General features: G+C 41.3%; 1 protein-coding gene across 1 annotated transcript in view; it reads right to left on the bottom strand.

Annotated features, from left to right (window-relative positions):
• The window catches only part of GXYLT2 (glucoside xylosyltransferase 2), a 95,978-nt gene that overhangs the window by 56,702 nt on the left and 20,347 nt on the right, over nucleotides 1-18,929 (bottom strand). The window contains exons 2-3 of the mRNA XM_047779239.1: nucleotides 14,714-14,906; nucleotides 4,951-5,082 (exon numbers count right to left, since the gene is read on the bottom strand). Of these exons, the coding sequence (XP_047635195.1) occupies nucleotides 4,951-5,082; nucleotides 14,714-14,906 (325 nt within the window). The remainder of the gene's footprint in view (nucleotides 1-4,950; nucleotides 5,083-14,713; nucleotides 14,907-18,929) is intronic.

The raw sequence follows: 18,929 nt of genomic DNA, 5'->3' as shown, positions 1-18,929 counted from the left end.
AAAATAAAAATTTTTAAAAAGAAAATCTAAGTAATAAGATTTTGTTTCTTTGGCATGATGCTACTTTGAAATATTAAAGTATGGGACAAGTTTGTTGGAACTACAGAGTTAGGAAATTCTCAGGACATATTTATAGGTCAAGACTCTAAGCAATTTTATCCTGTCTCTCTTGACAATATTCTTCCCTAAGTCCTTCCTTGAATGTGGATGACCATGGCACATTACAGGCAAGAAAGACAACAGACACTATTATAATCTTGGAATTTAGAAAATTGGTTAAAAAAGCCTTTCTCAGGGTGAAGCCTCGACAGTGCCTTAACCGACCTCATATTACCATATTGGGTGTCACTTGCCAAATGTAAGAAGGTTCTGCAATCAGAATCAGATGATTCTGCAATCCAACGATCTCTTGTCATATTTTAAATATGTCCAGAATCTCCAGACAAGAAGATTATTTATAGATCTTTATAATCAAATAGGCACACTGTATAACAAAATATGGATGTCCATTATAAAACCTCACTAATTCCTTTTAAATGAGAGATAAGTTTTATAAATTCACAAAACAATTTTTCTTACATTAAGAAAAGGCTCCTGGAGTTCCCGTCAGGGCTCAGCAGAAACGAATTTGACTAGCACCCACGAGGATATAGGTTTGATCTTTGGCCTTCCTCATTGGGTTAAGGATCTGGCATTGCCATGAGCTGTGGTGTAGGTGGCAGATGCGGCTCTGATCCTGCATTGCCATGGCTGTGATGTAGCTCCAATTCGACCCCTAGCCTGGGCACCTCCACATGCCATGGTTGCAGCCTTAAAAAGACAAGGAAAAAAAAAAAAGAAAAGAAAAGAAAAGAAAAGGCTCCCAACCTTTACTAAGGAAAAAGGGAAAAGTCCTCCAGGATCAACTGAACGGATAGATTTGATATATTTGTGATTGGCATATTGTTTTAAATACTTTGAGCTTCTGAATTATCCGAAAGCAGGATGCAGCCTAGAGAGCTTAATCATACTCTCTGCTGTTTAAGTGGCACTAATAATGGTCCTGCTCGCAGGTCCATTATTCACAGGAACAGAAAAGTAAACATCCACTGATTTTTAGGACTTCATAACTCTTGAATTGGAGGAATCTGAATTCCACTAATTGTACTTGAGAATCTAATATTCGAGTTCTAATACTCAAGGCTGTGCTCTGATCCTATTCTGATATGTAAAATTTACCTAAGAAAGAGTTTCATCTATCGATTTGGGGTAGATGACACGCCCTTAGGAAAAAAGGTTGAGACTGTGATTCTAAGTCAAAAGACTGGCCAGGGCTAGAATGCTTGCATTTTAGAATCTCCATTTCCTTTGTGTTACCTCAGCAGCATACCTGATTTGGTTTTATAGAGATGAATTTCAAGGAAAACATCACCTAGACTTTATTTCAAATTACCCTGAGGATCAATATATCTCACTGATGTCCAGAAACACCATGTTTATAATCTGCTATTATGATACACAACTCTGGGAAGGTAAATGTCCTGTCAACCACAATCTCTCTTTATTATTTTTAAGAAGGGCTAGTTTCCATTATCAAAAGCAGATAAGGAACGCCAGCACCCATTTGTCATTCAAAATGGCACAGACTTGTTTAGCTGGGAATGAATGAAAACCATCATGTAGTGGGGTTTGTTTTTTCTGTGTGTGTGCAGCAGCAATAGTCACAATTCAAGGTCAGGGAAATTTCAAATGTTTTCTAAAGGGTTGCTATTATATTTTTAGATAGGTTGGGGAAACAATTTTCCAACATAACTTGAGCTTTCTAATATTCTTTTCCCCTAAAACAGAGATAAGAAGCAGAAACCTGAGATTTTTTTCTCTCATCTTCTCAAATGGTAATTTTTATTTAAATTTTTTTGGGGCCAAGCTGTGGCATGCAGAAGTTTCTGGTCCAGGGATCGAACACATGCCTTGTAGTGGCCTGAGCCACAGCAATGACAACACTGCACCCTTAACTGCTGGGCCACTAGGGAACTCCTATTAAATGTTTTTTTATTGAGGCATATTTGATGTACAATATTATATAAGTTTCAAGTGTACAATCTAGTGATTCACAATTTTTACTTTTTTTTTTTTAATGGCTGCACACACGGCATATGGAAGTTCCTGGACCAAGGGACCGAATCTGAGCTGCAGTTGCCACCTACACCATAGATGTGGCAATACTGGATCCTTTAACCCACTGCACCAGACCAGGGATAGAATCTGAACCTCCACAGTGACCCAAGCTGCTGCAGTCAGATTTTTAACCCACTGTACCACAGCAGAGCTCCAGCGATTCACAATTTTTAAAGATTAAACTCTATGTATAGTTATTATAAAGTATTGACTATATTCCCTGTACTGTGTAATATATTCTTGTAGCTTATTATTATTTTTTTAGGGCCATGCCCATAGCATATGGAGGTTCCCAGGATTGGGGTCAAATCAGAGCTGTAGCTGTCAGCCTATGCCATAGCCACAGCAACACTGGGTCTGAGCCACATCTGTGAGCTACACCACAGATTGTGGCAACACCAGATCCTTAACCCACTGAGTGAGGCCAGTGATCGAACCCATGTCCTCATGGATACTAGTTGGGTTGATTAACCACTGAGCCATGACGGCAACTCCTCCTTATAGATTATTTATTTTATACACAGTAATTGCACCTGTTAATCTCCTAACTCTACCGTGCCCTTCCTCCATTCCCTCTTCCCACTGGTAACCACTAGTTTGTTCTCTTTATCTGTGAATCTGTTTCTTTTTTGTTATATTCATTAGTTCATTTAACTTTTTTAGGTTCCACATATAAGTGATATCGCACAGTAGGGAGTTAATTCTCATATCACCCACCTAGAGATTTTACTTCCAATTTGAGGGAATCTTTTCATTTTTATGCAATAGATCCCATCTCACAACATGTGTAAAAGGCTATGGCATGTAAAAAAGAGGTTATTTGATAGTGATGGACTTGTACAGCAAATCAGCACTAAGAGTACATCAGGCCTTATTTTTTTCCCACAGGTTCTGTGTAGAAATGCTAAAAATGTCATTTGCCATTTGGGATTTCAGATCAAGAGATGGTAAGACTTCCCTGTGTGCATGTTTCCAGGCACTTCAAAATCAAAATATGACCTGAATTAAACTCATCTCTTCCCTTATAAATAATGGTCTTTCTTTAGCTTTTTCCATTATTAAATAGCATTGCCATCCATTTTGTAGGCTGAACCATAAGAAAGATGCCTTTTTTGGTATGTCACAAATACCTGAATATTGGCAATTTCAAATGGGTCAACTTTAATAGTTGTTCGGGTCAGAAACCTGGGTGAAATCTTTACCACTCTAACTACCCTTTGACTTTCCCAGCCAGCCAATCACAAGAACTAGTAATTCTATTTCTCAGGCATATTCTGTATCCAGCTCCAGGACACCTACCATAGAAGTCATCATTAAACGGCCTCAGCAACTCTACTGTCCACATTACAGTGAACCAGTGAGTCCTCTCTAAAACCTAAGTCAGATCATCTCACTTCCATGCTAGAAACTGTTCAATGGTTTCTGACTACCCTTAACACAAAGATGAGACATCTCAACATAGCTCAGAGAGTCTGCTAACTCCAGCCCCTATTGACCTCTTCCATCCTACCACACTCTATTTTCTGGTTACTGGGACTTCTATCTTCTCATACATGCTCTCTCCCATCTCAGGGCCTTTGGACCTACTATTCCATCTGCATGGAACCCTTTTCTCTTTCATTACCTTCCAGGCTTTTGTCACTCAGTGACCCCTACTGTGCTTTCTTTCACATCTCAGCGTAAAAGCCATGCCTCAAAAGAACCCTCTCTCGACACATGCCCTAGACCAGTTGGAAACCCATGTTACCTCCACCTCAGCATGGATACCATTACTAACTACCTGTTCAATGCCTTGCTAGACTCAGATTCCACAAAGGCAAGATCATGGCTATCTTGTTCACTACCATATCACCATCACTAAGCCAGGGCTTAGCACCTAATGGGCACTCAAGAAATGTTTACTGAAGGTGTGAGCCCTCACAAGTGTCAAGGTTGCAATTCATGGTTCAAAGCTTCCATCTTCATTCAGTAATTGTCTCAGTTCTGGTATATCTTCAGTGATTTTTCTATTAAGGATTTTCATTTGTTTTTTGTTTTGTTTGTTATTTTTGGCCACAGTGTACAGCAGCCTGATGTGGGATCTCAGTTCCCAGACCAGAAACTGAACCTGGGCCACAGCAGTGAAAATGCTGAGTCCTAACCACTAAGCCACCATGGAACTCCCTCTATTTAGGATTTTTTTGCTACACTCATAGCATGTGGAAATTCCTGAACCCACACCACAGCAATGACAATGCCAGATACTTAACTCACTGAACCACCAGGGAATTCCATGTTTAGGATTTTTTTTTTTAAAGGAAACAAAAACATTCAATTTGAAAATTCAAAACTGAAAAGGTGAGCTGGAACCCTGGACTGTCTCTGAATCATCCCTTAGCATGGCTACATTTGGTAGTGGCTATTGTTATAAGAGAAATAATAACTGAAAATAACATCTGGGGGCCAACCATGTGCCTAACTTATGGAGGAATGTGAGTCTTAGAGAAGTTGGGTGATTTTTCTCAAGTCCACAGAGCCAGTAAATGGTGGAGCCATAGTCACAAAGACACAGAATCCAAGACATGCTTTGGATGCTCTTCAATTGGTCACTCAAACCTTGGGAAAGACAATTTCTCAAATCCAGGGACCATCTCTTGATAAACCTGAACACTGAAAGCATCAACTACAGAATCCAAGAGGAACATATTTCCAACTGTCAGTAAAATGTTTCTAAACACACCCTAGTTAATTCCACGATGTTTCCAAGCACAATTCTCTTCCAAGCAGCATCTTATTAAAAGCAGGTGTTCCTACCGGTAGAAAGAGTCTCTGGGCAGCACAGGGCTTGAATAATTTCTTCCATTCCTGAGGGTTTCCAACCGAAAATGTGATGGGGTAGATTCTGTGCTCAAACTTCTTTGTATAGGAGTCAGGCCACTGTCGTAGCTGAAAAACATGGAAGGGAAGAGAAGGGTCATAAGACCTCAGAAAGATGGAAAACACCTAAAGCTTCTGGGTGGCCAGGTAGAATTTTTTGGACCACATCCACAACATATGAAGTTCCTGGGCTAGGAGTCGAACTGGAGCGGCAGCTGCCAGCCTACACCACAGCCACAGCAATACCAGATCCAAGCTACATCTGCGACCTACACCACAGCTCAAGGCAACGCTGGACCCTTAACCCACTTATCGAGGCCAGGGATCAAACGGCATCCTCATGGATACCAGTCAGGTTCTTAACCTGATGAGCCACAATGGGAACTCCAGGTGGAAATCCTTCAGGCAGCATACACAGAAAGCCTAACTCTATCACCACAATAAATACTCATTGACTAAAAGACTATTGCTATGACTTAAAAAAATAACATCCAGAGTTGGCAAGGATGATGGGAAACTGGCACCTAAACACTGCAAGGGTAAATGGAACAAACTTCCAGGAGGGCAATTTAGAAATTGGTAACAACAAACCCGAAGACAGAGGTACAAGGACTTTCACCAAACATAGTGTGTAATAATACTTAAAAAAAAAAAAGAAAAGAAAAGAAAAAGAAAGAAACCTTGGGAACCCATCAAATGCTCAATAATAAGGAACTGGGCAAATGCATCATGATAAAAATACACAATGGACCAGTGGACAGTTAAAATAAAGTAGACCTGTATGTGCTGTCATGAAAAATGGTTATGACATACAGTTACCTTTTCAGGAAAAGCAAAGTGCAAAAAGAAATTTATAATATTGCTCTATCTTACAGGAGAAAATATATGTATATATATTTTATCACAGAGAAAAAAATCTGAACAGTTGCACCAAATTGTTAAAAGTGAGTACCTGTCGAGGTGTGGTTGGTGGCTGTTCATTTTCTAGGTCTGTATTCCTATACTCTTTTGAACTTTTACAGAAAGTATATATTAATTTCCCTGCATATATTAATTTTATAATAAAATTACATCAAGGAATAGACTTTATTTTTCAGAGCAATTCTGTTTACAGAAAAACTGAGCAGAAAGTACAGAAAGTTCCATATACACTCCTTTATTCCTCCCCCTCCCCAGTTTCTCCCATCATTAATATCTTGTGTTAAACTGGCACGTATGCTACAAATAATGAGCCAATACCAATACATTAAGTAAAGCCCAGAGTTAATATTAGGGTTTATTCTTCATGTTGTATAATTTTATGGGTTTCAACAAAGGCATGTTGTTCTGTATCTACCACTACAGCATCATACAAAATATTTTCACTGCCCTAAAAATCCACTCTGTGCCACCTATTCATTCCTCCTCCCTCCCTCCTCTCTTCTGAACTCCCAGCAACCACTGATATTTTTATTGTCTCTCAGCTTTACCTTTTACAAATGTGATAAGGTTGGAATGATACAGTATTTAGCCTTTTCAGATTGGGTTTTCTCCTTAGCAATATGCACTTAACCTTTCTCCATGTCTTTTTATGGATTCATAACTTATTTTCTATCACTGACCAATATTTCATAGTATAGATACATCACAGTTTGCTTATCCATTTGCCTACTGAAGGGCATCTTGACTGCTTCCAGTTTTGGGTGATTGTGAAAAAAGTTGCTATAAACATTTATGTGCCAGTTTTTGTGTGGACAGTTTTTCAACCCATATAGGTAAATACCAAGGAGTACAACTGCCAGACTGTATGGTCAGCTTACATTTAGCTTTCTAAGAAACTGCCAAGCTATCTTCCAAAGTGGCTGTGTTATTTTGTATTCCCACCAGCAATGAGTGAGAGTTCCTGTTGCTCCACATCCCTATCAGCATGTGGTGCTGTCATTGTTGTGGATATTAGTGGTTCTAATGAATGGTAGTGGTATCTTAGTGCTTTCATTTACAATTCTCTAATGACATGGAATCTTATGCATCATTTTATATGCTTATGTGCCTATATATATCTGTGTATGTCCTTAATTTTTTATTTTTAAAATTTATTTGATTTATTTATTTTTAGGGCCACACCAGTGACATAAGGAAGTTCCCTAGCTAGGGGTCGAATTGGAGCTGCAGCTGCTGGCCTACACTATAGCTACAACAACACTGGATTCACCCAAGCTGCATCTGTGATCTACATAGCAGCTTGCAGCAATTGCTGGATCCTTAACCCACTGAGCAAGGCAAGGGATTGAACCTGCATCCTCAAGGACACTATGTTGGGTTCTTAACCCACTGAACCACAACAGGAACTTCATCCTTAACTTTTTTTTAGTAAATGCCTTTTCAAAGATACAGTAACTTTACCTCTAAGAATTTACCTTAAGGAAAAATTCCAAAAGTGCATAGATATTTATTACAAGGTTATTTATTATAGTATTGTTTGTAAGAGTGACAAATGGAAAACAATATAAATAAGAAGTTGGTTAAATAAGCTCTGGGATACTACGCAGCTCTCAGTGACAGGGTTGCAGAACAAGAGTCAGCAAAGCATGGTAGTAGAAGGGCCATACCCGACCTGCTACAAATAACAGACAAGCCAAGAACAGGTTAGACATTTAAAATAGTTGAAAAAATAGGAGTTCCTGTCATGGCTCAGTGGTATCAAATCTGACTAGTATCCATGAGGATGCAGGTTTGATTCCTGGCCTCACTTAGTGGGTTAAGGATCTGGCCTTGTTGTGAGCTGTGGTGTGGGCCACAGCTGCAGCTCCAATTTAACCCCTAGCCTAGGAACTTATATATGCCACAGGTGTGGCCCTAAAAAAATAATAATAATAAATTAAATAAAATAGTTGAAAAAAATAGGAGTTCCCTCTGTGGCATAGTAGGTTAATGATTTGGTGTTGCCTAAGCTGAGATATAGGCTGGATTCCATCCCAGGTCTGGGAATTTCTACATGCTGTGGGTACAGCCAAAAAAGAAAAAAAAAAATGTTGAAAAAATAAAAACAAGGGTAACATTTTGTGACATGTGAAAATCATATGAAATTTGAATTTTAGTGTCCATAGCTACAAATTTTGTTGAAACACAGCCACACCCATTTGTCTACATATTCCTATGGCTACTTTTATGATATACAGTTGAGTAACTGTGAGACCATACACTCTGCAAAGCCTAAAATAGTTACTAGCTTTACTAGCTGGTCTTTTACAGAAAAGGTTGGTCAAACCCCTGTTTTTCTTTTTCTCTCCTTCTTTTTTTTTCTTTTTTTTTTTTTGGTCTTTTGTCCTTTCTAGGGCCGCACCAGTGGCATATGGAGGTTCCCAGGCTAGGGGTCTAATCAGAGTTGTTGCTGCCAGCCTATGCCAGAGCCACAGCAATGCCAGATCTGAGCCCCATCTGCAACCTACACCACAGTTCACGGCAACTCCGGATCCTTAACCCACTGAGCAAGGCCAGGGATCGAACCCACAACCTCATGGTTCCTAGTCGGATTCGTTCCTGCTGTGCCATAACGGGAACTCCATTTTGTTTTGTTTTTTTAACCCCTGTTTAAGAAGAAATGCACTAACATAGTGTCAGTTATTATGAAATTACATTATGAAAGACAGTGTGAAAGATTACGAAAGAGAATATAGACTGTGATTCCACTTCTGATGTTGATATGAAAAGAAGTGTAAATACATACACCAAAATTATTCTCCTCAGCATTAATAGGATGATTTTTTTTTTTTTTTTACTTTTTTGGGCTGCGCCCATAGCATATGGAAGTACCCAGGCTAGGGGTCACATTGGAGCTGCAGCTGCCAGCCTATGCTGGAGCCACAGCAATGCAGGATCGGAGCCATGTCTGCAACCTGCACCACACTGATGGCCACACTGGATCCTTGACCCACTGAGTGAGGCCAGGGACCGAACCCATGTCCTCATGGATACTAGTTGGGTTCGTTTCCACTGCACTACAATGAGAACTCCAATAGGATGATTTTTTTCATTTCTGATTTTATAACTTATTTTTTACAATGTACATACATTGCTTATATATTTGTATACAATTTTTGAAAAAATATGCCATTGGGAATACTTTAAATTTGCAATTTTGAGATGACTATTTGGGAGAGAAATCTCAGCATAAGGAGAATAGGAATGATAGTCATAGTATTTGACAACTGATTTATGAAGGGCACTGACTGAGCAAAACCCACATCAGGCACAACACCCAGTACAGGTGCACGAGCATATCAGGAATGACACGGGCACAAACATTCAGGGGAATAGCAACAGCCAACCTGAATGGACACTGGGCTCAAACACCCAGGACCACTGTGCCACTGCACGATGGTCCCAAATCAGCCCTAGTAGGAGAAGGCAAAGGGCCCGTGGTCTATGAATTTGCTTGATTCCTTGAGCTCTAGCAACCTCTCTTATAAAAGGGTTTATCAACCTTTACCAAACTATGTCTTTTCAGTGGAACGTTTAGTTCATTTACATCTGTTTCTATCTCTTTATTTGCATAGTATACTGATTCCAGCCACAGGAAATTCCTATTGACACCTTTTCCCATGGCTTGCACATGCATGCGCGTGCACACACACACACACACACACACACACACACACACAGGATGTCAATGTACCATGGGCCCCACCTATCCCAGAATACATTGGTGGCTATCACCACTTTTTTTTTCCTTTGTACAGTTGCACCTATGGCATAAGGAAGTTCCCAGGCTAGGGGTTGAATTGAATGTGCAGCTGCTGGCCTATACCACAGCCATAGCAACACCAGTTCTGAGCCTTACCTGTGATTACACCACAGCTCACAGCCACGCACGATCCTTAATTCACTGAGCAAGGCCAGGAATCAGACCCATATCCTTATGGGTACTAGTTGGGCTCTTAACCCACTGAGCCACAACGGGAACTCTGCCATTCCCACTTTTGAGTCCCACTATTTCTTGATTCTGAGTCTGGGGCAAGAGCACAGACTAGCCAAACTTAAATCATGTATTTGGAAGTTCCATTGTGGTTCAGTGGGTTAAGAACCTGACCAGTATCCATGAGAATGGGAGTTTGATCCCTGGCCTTGCTCAGTGTGTTAAGGATCCAGCATTCCCATGAACAGTGGCATAGGTCATAGATGCAGCTCAGATATGGCATTGCTATGGCTGTGACATAGGCCTCAGCTGCAGCCCTGATTCAACCCTTAGCCTGGGAACTTGCATATGCCACAGGTGTGTACCTAAAAAGAAAAAAAAATCATATATTTGATCCTGAACTGCCTGAAAAGGCTAGGAAGTCAACAGTTGACATTTTCAGCTTCTATGTTAGAAGGTGACAGAAATAAATGAAACTTTCAAATATTAAATATTAACAATGTAGATGGTAAATACAACCAGTAGAGTTCAGCAGCTTTAAAAAAAACCTACTTAAATATACGCTGCTGTGGCTCTGGCAAGCAACAACAGCTCTGAGTGGACCCCTAGGCTGGGAACCTCCATATGCAACGGATACGGCCCTAAATGGACAAAGGACAAAAAAATAAAATAAAAAATAAAAATAAATAAAAAAATTAAAAATTCTCCTTAAACATAACAATGCAGTTTCCAGGGGGATAATGATGGCAACTAGCATCTTGTTTTGACCCTGAGGTATGGGGCCCTGAGCTTCCCATGAAGTTATCACAAGAAGTTCTGGATATTCCCACAATGCCTCAGTGTTGAAATTGACAGCCTTGAGAAGGTTAGTGTAACCTGTTCCTCCCACACCAGCAACTCATGCAGCCGAACAAAAACCAACTGCTGCTGATCTACCGTTTCAGGGCTGACACAGTGCCCAGCACAGGGAGATGTTCCAAGGAATCTTTGTGGCAAGAGAGTCAATAGATTATCTGTTTCAGCCTCACAATTATACTCTGAAATAAGTACAAGAAAGGGGTGACACCATATACCCTGTTGAGATTTTTAACACCCAATTTTAATTTCCTTTGTCAACTGAGCTTCGCTGGTCTAACAAAGACCTGAGGGAATAAACCATCAGAGGAATAAAGTCATCAGGGCAGCACAAAACATGGTACGTCCTGACAAGTATCTACAAGAATTCTCCCAGACCTTAGTTCCTGATTTATAATGTCCCAGTTACTATGGCTCATAGCAAATTACCCAAAAATTGAGTAGTATAAAACAACCATCTCTTATACTTGGAGAGTCCAAGGATCAGGAATTCAGACACTCAGGAGGGATGGCTTGACTCTGCTCAACATCTGGGGCTCCAGCTAGAAGACTTGGAGGCTAGGGGCTAGAATCATCTATAGGCTCCTTCTCACATATCTGGTGGTGCAGGTTAGTTATCAGCTCTTCTCTGTGTGGGACTCTCCCTATGGGTGAGTATGGATTTCCTTACCACATGGTGGTCAGGTTCCAGGGTCAGGCACCCCAAGAAAAAACCAGGCAGGAGCTGTATCCTTTCTTGGATGTGGCCTCAGATGTCACAAGCAGGTCATTTTGCATACTCTATTCCTTTTTCCTTTTAAGGGCCACATCTGCAGCATATGGAAGTTGCCAGGCTAGGGCTTGAAACAGAGCTATAGCTGCCGGCCAACATCACATCCACGGCAACACTGGGTCTGAGCCGCACCTATGACCTGTGCTGCAGTTTGTGGCAATTCTGGATCCTTAATCCAGTGAATGAGGCTAAGGATCGTACCTGCATCCTCATGGATACTAGTCGATTCTTAACCTGCTGAGCGACCATGGGAACTCCTGGCATACTCTATTTTATATACACATATATATTATGTATGTAGATATATCTGGATTAGCTCTTGCCTGATGAAAAATTACCCCAAAACTTAGTAGCTTCTTAGTAGCTTAAAACCACAAACATTCATTATCTCATATAATCTCTTAGGATAAGGACCTCCCATGAGGGTTAGTCATATGAAGGCTGGATGGGGCTGCAAGCCCTGATTCCAAGCTCACTTACTGAGTGTCAGCAAGAGGGCTTCATTCCTTAACACATGGGCCTTGATGAGGGCTACTCAGACTTAAAGCTGGCCTTCCCCAGAGCAAGGAATCCAAAAGAGGAAACCAAGAGGGCTCAGAAGTGACACAGCATCACATTTTCCCTAAGCTACTGTCATGCAGACTAGCCCTGGGACAGTACAGATGAGAAATACACAGAGGTGTGAACAGCAGGAGGCTGGGCCACTGGAGACACCTTGGAAAACACAATCTGTTATACATCTATAGTTATATATACAGATCTTCCTTCTCTCATCTTTTTAAAGTCCAAGTCTGTACTCTGTCCTGCTCCATCCTCATGCCTCAACTTCTTGCATGCAATAGGTATTCAATGAACACTTGTTCCGTGGATATTATACAGGACATGACTAGTATTGGCCCGGAGCCACTTGTCCTCCATCCCTGTGAACACTTATCAGCCTCCCTGCAGTTGGGTAGGCCTTGTGACTGCTTCAGGAGTTAAATATGAGCAGAAATGTCACTGTCAAGCTGAGGGAGTAAAAAGCACAGTGGCCGTCCCTCTCTTTCCTATAGTGGTATCTCAAGAACTGCAGGGGCCAAATGCTCTAGCAACTGTGGCTAAGTACATGAACCATCTCTGTCAACTGTGGTCCCAGACCAAGGGGGCCGAGTGGACAGGCCCCCACTGCCTGCATGAACCATGTAGCCCCCACTGCCTGCATGAACCATGTCTGGTTTCCTGACAGCTCTCAATGCAGCCTGATCTAGCTTATCCCAACTATAGAGAAGCAGTTCTTTTCACTCCTGCGGGCTCCAAGCTGCAGAAGGAGAAACTGAAGCCCAGAAAACCCAAGAGACTTGCCCAAGATCTCGCAGTAAGTGAACATGGAGCTGAGTTTTGAATTCCAGCCTTCCATCTATTAGTTACAGAGGAAGTACAGCAGAGTGACTAAGTTCATGGAAGTTTGAGTTGGTAACCTTGAACTGACACCTTCTAAGCCGCACTGATCTCAGAGAGCAAAATAGGGGCATGGTTGTTACCTTCTTCAAAGGATTGTGGTTAGGATTAAAATAAGAGTAAATCATAAATTGGAGTTCCCATTGTGGCTCAGTGGTAATGAACCTGACTAGGATATGGATTTGATGCCCGGCTCCACTCAGTGGGTTAAAGCTCTGGCATTGCCATGACCTGTGGTGTAGGTCGCAGAGGCATCTCAGATCTGGCATTGCTGTGGCTGTGATGTAGGCTGGCAGCTACAGCTCCTATTTAACCTGTAGCCTGGGAACTGCCATATGATCCAGGTGTGGTCCTAAAAAAAAAAAAAAAAAAAAGGAGTAAATCATAAATCATAAGCCCTTGAGAAAGGCTATTTTACTTTTAAAATTATTATTATTACTACTACTATTATTAACTATAATGCCCCTTACGCGCCAGCTTCAGACATGCTACCCTTGGGTGTTTCAGTTTTTCTTTGCCCCTTCCCCAGACTCAGAGATTTCTCGAAGCATTTTCCAATCCATTTCAAAGCCCCAGGACTGCTTCTTCCCTGGATCTCTTGGTGAGGATGTCAGAGTGATTTTTTTTCTTTACAAAAACATAACATATTTTCTACTTTTCCCTGATTAGCCTTTCTTTGCCCAACATGCTGCTTTGCCCTTTCGGTGGCTACCGCGGGGAGGGGGGTGGGGGGGTGGATGCAGCCCCGGGGACTGAAGTTAATAGATAGAAAACGAAACAGCTTCTCTTTCTGCCAGTAACTCAGGAACTCACCACACAAGAAGACTCTCAAGGAGAAGGAAGAACAGTCTGCAGTCACACAAGAACCATGCCCTGGAGAAGAGGCATTTCCACAGCTCCTCTCCAGGGAGGAGACCATTACATGTTCCTCAGCACAGAAAGAATGAAACAAATGATGACCCAGCCACATCATGAAAGACTATCAAAGACTAAGTAGTCAACAAAAAGGAATGAGGTGAGAAAGTATGAGTTCTGACCAGGAACAAGGCTCTCATGACATGGTTTTAAGCGAGGAAAAGCAAGTTCCAGAATGATCCATGGAGAACAATCTTGATTCTGTAAATGTTTAAATAAACATATTTCTATGTTTATAAATATGTAACAACACATGCATGCACACGTGTTACACATGTCTATACTTACATAAAAACACAGGTATACATACATACATACACAATCACGCAGATACATAAACATACACACACACCTGTATATAAAGATAACATGGAAGAATCCCTCAAAAGTGTGGACTCCACTAGTTTCGTGTGTGGGAATGAAGGGCGGCAAGGACTTCTACATTTATAATTTACAACATTGATATTATTTGAATTTATTGTGATGAGAATATATTATTTGTTGTTCAAAAAATAGATGGATAGATAGATGATAGATAGATAGACAGAAATAAGCTCCCTAACTCCCAGCGGGAACAATGTGATTAACAACAGGAGGGCTGCTGCCTTGGGTCAAATGCATCATCTCATTTAATCCTCACCATCTCTCTTGAAGGAGAGGTGTAATTTTCCCTATGTTATAGATGAGAATAGCAAGCCTCGGAGTCAAGGGTTCATGGGCACACAGCTGAGTATGCAGCAGAAATACAGTAGGAAATAGGATACGCGTTTCCCAAAATGCAGTCTGCCTGCACTCAGTAAATATGGTCATAATTTCTGCACATTCACCTGCTTGTCAAACTCTGGCTTCAGAGATTCTTCTGTGAAGATATGAAATTGCATCTTCCTGTGGCTGAAGAGCACGGCCGATTTGAGCATGACCAGCGTCTCCTCCAGCCGATTGCCACAGGCCACCACAGCCAGGTGGATCCAGAGCTCGTGGGGCAGCACAACTTGGAAACTTCTGGATTCTACAGGCCTCCTAGAAAGAAGAAAAACAGGTTAGAGCTATTATTGAATTCACTTAAAAAAAAAAAAAAGCTAGTAAAGGGTTGGAACATTTCAAAACATGAACAGGCACAATCTGTTATATTTTATAAAGTGATAAGCATTTTGACAATTCTTCCTGCTTAGAGAAAAAAAAATACCATTTATTCCCATATTTATCCTGGCAATAGCAGGGTGAGTCAGTGTTTGGACGGCTCTAGGTGTCTGAGGCTTTTGCTGCCAGCATTCAACTGTCTAGTGCCTGCTGGCTGCCTAGTGGCCCATGTTTGGAAATGGTATTGCTAAACTCTGACAGCTGACACAGGGCTGTGAAGCTCCCACTCACATGGGCCATGGAAATTAGATTTGAATGCAACTTGAACAGAGGAGGGTGGGCAGTGGCTTTCCCATGTGAAAAGAGCAACACGATACTCCCATCATCTGGAGGGTTTTAGGTTGCCGAGGAATGCGTGACCACCGCACCAAAGGAAAAATCATGCAAACCCGGGAGGTGAGCAAAGAAAACAACACATGGCCCTCCACGGCATCTCCGGAGAGTCTTGAAGAAACAGGTGTTAATTCCAACCATCTCACTTCATGGTGCTGAGCTGGTAGGTATGAAATTCAGCTTCGAGGATAAAATGCATATTAACAAGAAGCAGGCAGGAGAAGGGGCAGGTTAAGCTGCAAACTACCAAAGTCTCATATACCGAGTCAACAGCTGAGAGGGGAACAGGCTCCAAAAGTCCAGAATCATCATCCAGCTATTTCCTCGTAATAAAAGATTTGTTCCAGACAAGGAGACACAGCCAAGCCTCAAACACACCACTGAGAAACATTTGCAAGCAAGTTGGAAGAAGCTGGCCTGGAAAAGGTGCCCTGAGACAAATGAAACTAATTTACTTGCACAAAAGATTTGGAGACCAGGGGAACTTGGACGAGGAATGCTACCTTCCTTCCAAAAACTTTGAGCTCCATCAGCGTGCTGCTCCATTATGCACTGCTCAGTCAAACAAAGGCAGTCTTGCTCCAGATTTCTTGATCCAAGGGGAAGTTGAAGATGTGGGTGGAGCACTTTGGAGAGCTTCCCAGTTTGATTACTTAAGAGTATGCTTTGTAAGGGCATGGCTTCCTGGCTAACTTAAGTCGAGATGCAGAGTTACTCAGATTCCACTTACTTGGAGGATGGCAGGAAGACAGTAGAGATGTTCTTCGTATCCCCTGAAATTGTCCATGTCCTTTCATCCCCCTACTGCTACCTGATAAGGTCACCATCTTCCCTCACTGGATCACTGTGACAGTTCCGGGATCATCCACCTGCCTCCAATCTGATCCTTAACCCCCATCCTGTGATTTCTTCCTGTTGGGTGCCCAAGTGATGTTCTTCTAAAATGCAAATAGGACTGCATTATTCCCTCAATAAAAATGTAAAGGCTCCTGACTGCCTTCAAGATCAGGTCCAAACTGCTGATCGTGGTCCTACTTATATCTCTTGTAATTGCCTCCAGCACTCCCAGCCTGGATGGACAGTCATTCATAATCACGCTTACATACATGACTGCTCTCCATCTTATTTCTAGTCTTGGCATATGTACTCTCTCTCAGAAATGCTTTTCTCGTGGTCATCGTTAATAAGTCTACAAATAACAAATGCTGGAGAGGGTGTGGAGAAAAGGCAACCCTCCTGTACTGCTGATGGGAATGTAAGCTGGTACAACCCCTATGGAAAACAGTATGGTGGTACCTCATGAAACTAAATATAGAACTATGATATACAGTAATCCCACTCCTGGGTATATATCTGGACAAAATGATAACTCAAAAAGGGACATGCTTCTTTGCAAATGAATCAACTGACAAGGGATTAATCTCCAAAAGTTACAAACACCTTCTGCAGCTCCATACCAAAAAAACAAACAACCCCATCAAAAAATCGGCAGATCTAAACAGACAGTTCTCCAAAGAAGACATACAGATGGCTGAGAAACACATGAAAAGATGTTCAACATCACTCATTATTAGAGAAATGCAAATCAAAACCATGATGAGGTGCCACTTTACACCAGCCAGAATGGCCATCATCAAAAAGGCTACAAACAATAAGTGCTGGAGAGGGTGTGGAGAAAAAGGAACCCTATTACACTGTTGGTGGGAATGTAAATTGGTGCAACCACTGTGGAAAACAGTATGGAGATTCCTTAGAAAACTCAAAATAGAATTACCATTTGATCCAGCAATCCCACTCCTGGGCATCTATCCAGAGAAAACCATGACTCACAAAGACACCATGTACTCCAATGTTCATTGCAGCACTCTTTTCAACAGCCAAGACATGGAAACAACCTAAATGTCCATCAACAGAGGAGTGGATCAAGAAGATGTGATACATATACACAATGAAATATTACTCAGCCATTAAAAGGAATGAAATACCAGCATTTTTAGCAACATGGATGGACCTAGAAATTATCATGCTAAGTGAAGTCAGCCATACAACGAGACACCAACATCAAATGCTTTCACTGACATGAGCTTCTTTGAAGAACAGATACTGACTCACAGACATTGAAAAACTTATGGTTTCCAAAGGAGACAGTTTGGGGGGTGGGGGGATGTGCTGCGGTTGTGGGTTGGAAATCCTATAAAATTGGATTGTGATGACATTGTACAACTACAAATGTAATAAATTCATTGAGTAATAAAAAAAGGGACATGCTCCCCTATGTTCAATGTAGCGCTATTCACAATAGCCAAGACATAGAAACAATCTAAATGCTCATTGACAGAGGAATGGACTAAGAAGATGTGGTACATATATACAATGGAATATTACTCACCCCAAAAAAGAATGAAATAATGCCATTTGCATCAACATGGAAGTAACTAGAGATTCTCATATTAAGGGAAGTAACTCAGAAAGAGAAAGACAAATACCATATGATACCACTTATATGCAAATCTAAAATATGCCACAAATGAACCTATCTACAGAACAGAAAAAAATTCACAGACATGGAGAACAGACTTGTGGTTGCCAAGGGGGAGGGAGAAGGGAGTGAGATGGACTGGGAGTCTGGTGTTAATAGATACAAACTATTACATTTAGAACAAATAAGCAATGAGGTCCTACTGTATAGCACAGGGAACTATATCCAATCTCCTGGGAGAGACCATGATGGGAAATAATATTAAAAAAAGAATATATATATGTATGAATATATATGTATTATTCACTCACTGCTGTACAGCAGAAATTGGCACAACAGTGTAAATCAACTATATTTTTATTTTTACTTTTTTACTTTTTAGGGCTGCACCTGCGGCATATGGAGGTTTCCAGACCAGGGGGTCAAATTGGAGCTGTAGCTGCCGGCCTATGCGACAGCCACAGCAACGCCAGATCTGAGCCGTGTCTGTCAGCAACGCCAGATCTGAGCTGTGTCTGTGAACTTCACCACAGCTCACAGCAACACCGGATCCTTAACTCACTGAGTGAGGCCAGGGATCAAATCCGCAACCTCATGGCTCCTAGTCAGATTCGTTGCCACTGAGCCATGACAGGAATTCCTACACTTTAATTTTAAAAAATAATAAAAAGGAAATTCTCTGCTCTCTTTTCCTTGCTAAGTCCAGCTGATTTATTAGCCCACAAATCTATCTTGAGTACCTTCTATGTGCCAGGCACTGTTCTAGGCATCAAGAAGACAGTAGTGAACAAAACAGACCAAGATGCCTGCCTTAGCAGAAGTTACATTCTACAGTTGGTAGAGGAATGACAGAGTAACAGCCAAAGTAAATAATAACTAAGTAACTTACATAGAAAGTTATCCAGTGATACCATACGCACTAAGAGGAAATACATAGTGGAGCCAGGAGGGATACAGGAGTGGTTGATGGGCTGGAACATACTATATGGTACAATGTTAAAGAAGTCTTCACTGAACACTGAGTCCTCACTGAGAAAGTGAGGTCCAATGATATTCTGAAGGTGGGGACAGAGTGGTCACATGCACTTCTC

Source organism: Phacochoerus africanus, chromosome 1 (assembly GCF_016906955.1).
Source record: "Phacochoerus africanus isolate WHEZ1 chromosome 1, ROS_Pafr_v1, whole genome shotgun sequence".
NCBI lineage: Eukaryota > Metazoa > Chordata > Mammalia > Artiodactyla > Suidae > Phacochoerus > Phacochoerus africanus.
This window is presented reverse-complemented; position numbering and strand designations above follow the sequence as displayed.